Here is a 4,405-nt window from a genome sequence, read left to right on the forward strand (position 1 = left end):
TGGGGAGTATGTCTGGGTGTTGAGGTCTGTGTGCTGGGGTGTGTTTGTGCTTCGGTCCACGGGGTGTCTGGTGTGTAGGTGCCTATCTGTATGGGTGTGTGTGTGTCAGGTGGTGTCTGTGTGTGTGTTCGGGATGGCCACATTGGGTATGTATATCAGTCTGTTGGGTGTGTCAGTCTGTTGGAGGTGTCTATGTTTGGGGGTGTTTGTCAGGGGGTGTCTGTTGGAGAGGGGCATACACAAGGGGGGCAAGCAAGGAAATCCCCCATAATCGTTGGGGGCACAGAACTCCTCCAGCCCCGGGAACGCGGTGACAGAGAGGGAGCTCCTCCAGCCCCGGGGCTGCAGTGGCAGAGAGAGGGAGCTCCTGCTGGACCAAGGGCAGGGCGGAGGGAGGGAAAAGCGAGCTCCTGCCGGAGTGCAGCCCCCTCTCCCCCAAGGGGTCAAAGTAAAATTTCTGCACATGACCCTGCTATTGGGGATGTATACATGTCAATCTGTTGAGGGGTGTCTGTATTGGGGGGGTGTCTGTTGCGTAGGTGTGTCAGTCTTTTGGGGGGTGTCTGTGTTGGAGATGTGTGTCAGTCTGTTGAGAGATGTCTGTCGAGGTATCAGCTGGGTATGTCAGTCTGTTGAGCTGTGTCTGTGTGGGAGGCTGTCTGTTGGATATGTGTGTCAGTCTGTTGAGGGGTGTCTGCTGGGTATGTGTGTCCGTCTATTGGGGGTGTCTGTATTGGGGGTGTTGGGGATGTGTGTCAGTCTGTTGGGGAGGTGTGTCAGTCTACTGGGGGTACGTGTCTGTATTGGGTGATTGTGTATGTGTGTTGGTTATGTGTGTCAGTCTGTTGAGGGGCGTCTGTGCTGGGATGCGTCTGTCAGGGGGTGTCTATTAGCTGTGTGTGTCAGGCTGTTGAGGGGTGTGTGGGTTGGGGTGTCCGTTGGATATGTGTGTCAGTCACTAGGGTGTGTGTGTTTGGGGTGTGTCTGTCGGTGTGTGTGTGTCGGGGGTGTCTGTTGGGGATATGTGTCAGTCTGTTGGGGGTGTCTGTGTCAGTCTGTTTTGGGGAGGTGTCGGGGGCGTCTGTTGGGGATATGTGTCAGTCTGTCAGGGGGTGTCTGTGTTGGGGGAGTGTCAGGGAGTGTCTGTAGGGGATGTGTGTCAGTCTGTTGGGGGTGTCTGTGTTGGGTGTGTGTGTGTGTCAGTCTGTTTTGGGGGTGTCGGGGGCGTCTGTTGGGGATATGTGTCAGTCTGTCAGGGGGTGTCTGTGTTGGGGGGGTGTCAGGGAGTGTCTGTAGGGGATGTGTGTCAGTCTATTTTGGGGGGTGTCGGGGGCGTCTGTTGGGAATATGTGTCAGTCTGTCAGGGGGTGTCTGTGTTGGGGGGGTGTGTCAGTCTATTTTGGGGGGTGTCGGGGGCGTCTGTTGGGGATATGTGTCAGTCTGTCAGGGGGTGTCTGTGTTGGGGGAGTGTCAGGGAGTGTCTGTAGGGGATGTGTGTCAGTCTGTTGGGGGTGTCTGTGTTGGGTGTGTGTGTGTGTCAGTCTGTTTTGGGGGGTGTTGGGGGCGTCTGTTGGGGATATGTGTCAGTCTGTCAGGGGGTGTCTGTGTTGGGGGGGTGTCAGGGAGTGTCTGTAGGGGATGTGTGTCAGTCTATTTTGGGGGGTGTCGGGGGCGTCTGTTGGGGATATGTGTCAGTCTGTCAGGGGGTGTCTGTGTTGAGGGGGTGTCAGGGAGTGTCTGTAGGGGATGTGTGTCAGTCTGTTGGGGGTGTCTGTGTTGGGTGTGTGTGTGTGTCAGTCTATTTTGGGGGGTGTCAGGGGCGTCTGTTGGGGATATGTGTCAGTCTGTCAGGGGGTGTCTGTGTTGGGGGGGTGTCAGGGAGTGTCTGTAGGGGATGTGTGTCAGTCTGTTGCGGGTGTCCGTCGGAGGCTGTCTGTGTGCGTCGGGGGCACGCACGGTCCCAGCCCTGCGGGCGACCAGGGGTCTCGGCAGCGCGGGGGTCGCCGCTGACTCCCGCCGGGCCCCGTGTGCGCAGTCGGGCAGGCCGGACTCGGTTCCCTGGGCAACGGGCTGGAGACGTCAGCGGCTCCCGGAGCCCCCGAAGCCCGCACGCAGCGGGGGGCGCGGGCGCGCGGCAGGCAGAGCACAAAGCCCGCCAGGCCGGGCGGGGAGCAACAGCCCCAAGCGCGGCTCCGCGTCCCCGCTGCAGCCGGGCCCCCAACCCCTGGGCCGGCCTCGAGCCGAGCCTCCTCCCCCGCCTGCCGCTCTCCCCGGGGCGGCGGGGAAGGGGATGCTCGCCGCTTATGGAGCCGCCGTCGGCGAGCCCGGCGCTGCTGAGCGCCCTGTCCCGGGCGGGGGGCAATGAGAGCGGCGGGGAGGCGCCGGCAGCTGACCCCGCCGCCGGGGCGGAGGAGGCGGGCTGGTCGGGCGCGGCGCTGGCCTCGCAGGCGCTGCTGCTGGTGCTGATCTTCGCCCTGTCGGCGCTGGGCAACGGGGCCGTGGTGCTGGTCATCGCCCGGCACCGGCAGCTGCGCACCGTCACCAACGCCTTCGTGCTGTCGCTGTCGCTCTCCGAGCTGCTGGGCGCGCTGCTCTGCCTGCCCCTCGCCTTCCTGCGCCTGCTGAGCCGCCCGCGCGGCGCCTGGCTCTCGGGCCGGCGCCTGTGCCTGGCCAGCGCCGCCCTGCACGCCGGCCTGGGCATCGCCGCCACCCTCACCATGGCGCTGCTCGCCTTCGACCGCTACTGCGCCATCGTGCGCCAGCCCCGCCGCAAGATGGGCCGCCGCCGCGCCGCCCAGCTGCTGGCCGCCGTCTGGCTGGCGGCGCTCGGCTTCGCCGCGCCCTGGTACCTGCTGGCCCAGGCGGCGGGCGGGGGCCACGGGGCCGGCTCGGGCCGCTGCACCTACGTGCTGCTGCCCTGGGGCTCGTCGCGGCTGGGCCCGCCCTACAGCGCGGTGCTGATCGTGCTCTGCTACCTGCTGCCCTTCGCCCTCATGTGCTTCTGCCACTACAACATCTGCCGGGCCGTGCGCCTCTCCGAGAGCCGGGTGCGGCCGCTCACCACCTACGGCCACCTGCTGCGCTGCTACGGAGAGATGCGCACCGCCACCACCGTGCTCATCATGATCGTCTCCATCATCTGCTGCTGGGGGCCCTACTGCGTCCTGGGGCTGGCGGCCGCCGCCGGCCACCTGCCCTTCTCGCCCACCGTGGACGCCGTGGCCAGCTGGATGGCCTGGGCCAACGGCGCCATCAACCCGCTCATCTACGCCGCCCGCAACCCCAACATCGCCATGCTGCTGGGCCGCAGCCGCGAGGGCGGCTACCGGACTAGGAACAACGTGGCCGCTTACCTGGCCGCCCGGGGCCAGCGCCTGGAGGCCCGCGGCCGGGCCGAGCCAGGCCGGGAGCGCTACGCCCAGCAGCGGCCCGGCGGCCACGCCGCCAGCACCCTCTCCTCCTCCAGCCCGGCCAGCGGCGGCGAGGTGGCCATGTGGGCTTGCAAGAACCCGGCCGTGCTCTTCTGCCGCGACGCGCAGCCCGACACGGCCTCCCAGGCTGCCCTGCCGCCCAAATCCGACACCGCTGATACCAGCCTCTGAAGCGGCCGGGGGGGGGGGGGGGGGAGCGCTGGGAAAAGCTGCCTGACAGCGAGCTGGCTCGGGCTGTGGAACAGGTGCCCACGGAAGGGACCGGGAGACCCGTGGCTTGGGCCGTTTGTAACTAGGGCTTTGCTCAGCCTAGTTTCCGGGGAGCAATGTGCAGTAACCAGGGGGCTGCACTGGATGCGCTAGTGGGTCTGCTCCAGTTCTTAATGCCAGCGTGGGAGACAAAGGAAGTACCCAGGGGCAGGTGCGCTGGCTCTCCCCATTTCAACAGGGGATCAAAGGTGCAGGGGAGAGCTGCTGAAATGAGCCCAGCACAGCTGCAGAGAGAGAGAAGGTGGCAGTAATCACCCTGTGAGCTCATCTCTGTTTAGCAAAAAAGTGCCAATAGGAAGTTAAGAACAACACAAGCCGCCTGAGCATTGGAAACTGTTAAGTGCCAAAAAAAAAAAAAAAAAAAGTGACTGAAAGCTGAGTATTGCCAGCTCTAAGACACTCAAAAGGTATCACACTGTGAAAACTGCAGCTTTGCAGGAGACAGTTGCTTTAACGCATTATATGTGGAAATACACCAAGTCTCAGACTAGGACAGACTGAAAATCTGACATCACCAAGAGCACCTTGAGGTTCATTTTTAAACCCCAAACATAAGAAAAATCCCACTCAGAGCTCTGCAGATTTAAAGAAAATGTGCAAGGTTATGGGGGGGGAGAAGAATGAAACTTGAAGCCCCATGAAATTTGTGATCGTTTCCTTTCAGTACATACATTGTGTGAGAAGTATTTCAAACGGGGAACATT

The 4,405-nt window shown here is 62.6% G+C and overlaps 1 protein-coding gene across 1 annotated transcript; it reads left to right on the forward strand.

Moving 5' to 3' along the window:
- Positions 1-2,288: 2,288 nt before the first annotated feature.
- On the forward strand, positions 2,289-3,620 carry GPR135 (G protein-coupled receptor 135). Its single transcript, XM_054027092.1, has one exon. It carries the CDS (start codon positions 2,304-2,306, stop codon positions 3,600-3,602), a length of 1,299 nt encoding a protein of 432 aa, XP_053883067.1. The 5' UTR covers positions 2,289-2,303; the 3' UTR covers positions 3,603-3,620.
- The last annotated feature ends 785 nt before the right edge of the window (positions 3,621-4,405 follow it).

The sequence above is a fragment of the Malaclemys terrapin genome, chromosome 4 (assembly GCF_027887155.1).
Source record: "Malaclemys terrapin pileata isolate rMalTer1 chromosome 4, rMalTer1.hap1, whole genome shotgun sequence".
Classification (NCBI taxonomy): domain Eukaryota; kingdom Metazoa; phylum Chordata; order Testudines; family Emydidae; genus Malaclemys; species Malaclemys terrapin.

Coding starts and splice junctions, on each gene's coding strand:
- GPR135 (XM_054027092.1), top strand. CDS start 2,304: ATGGAGCCGCCGTCGGCGAGCCCGGCGCTGCTGAGCGCCCTGTCCCGG.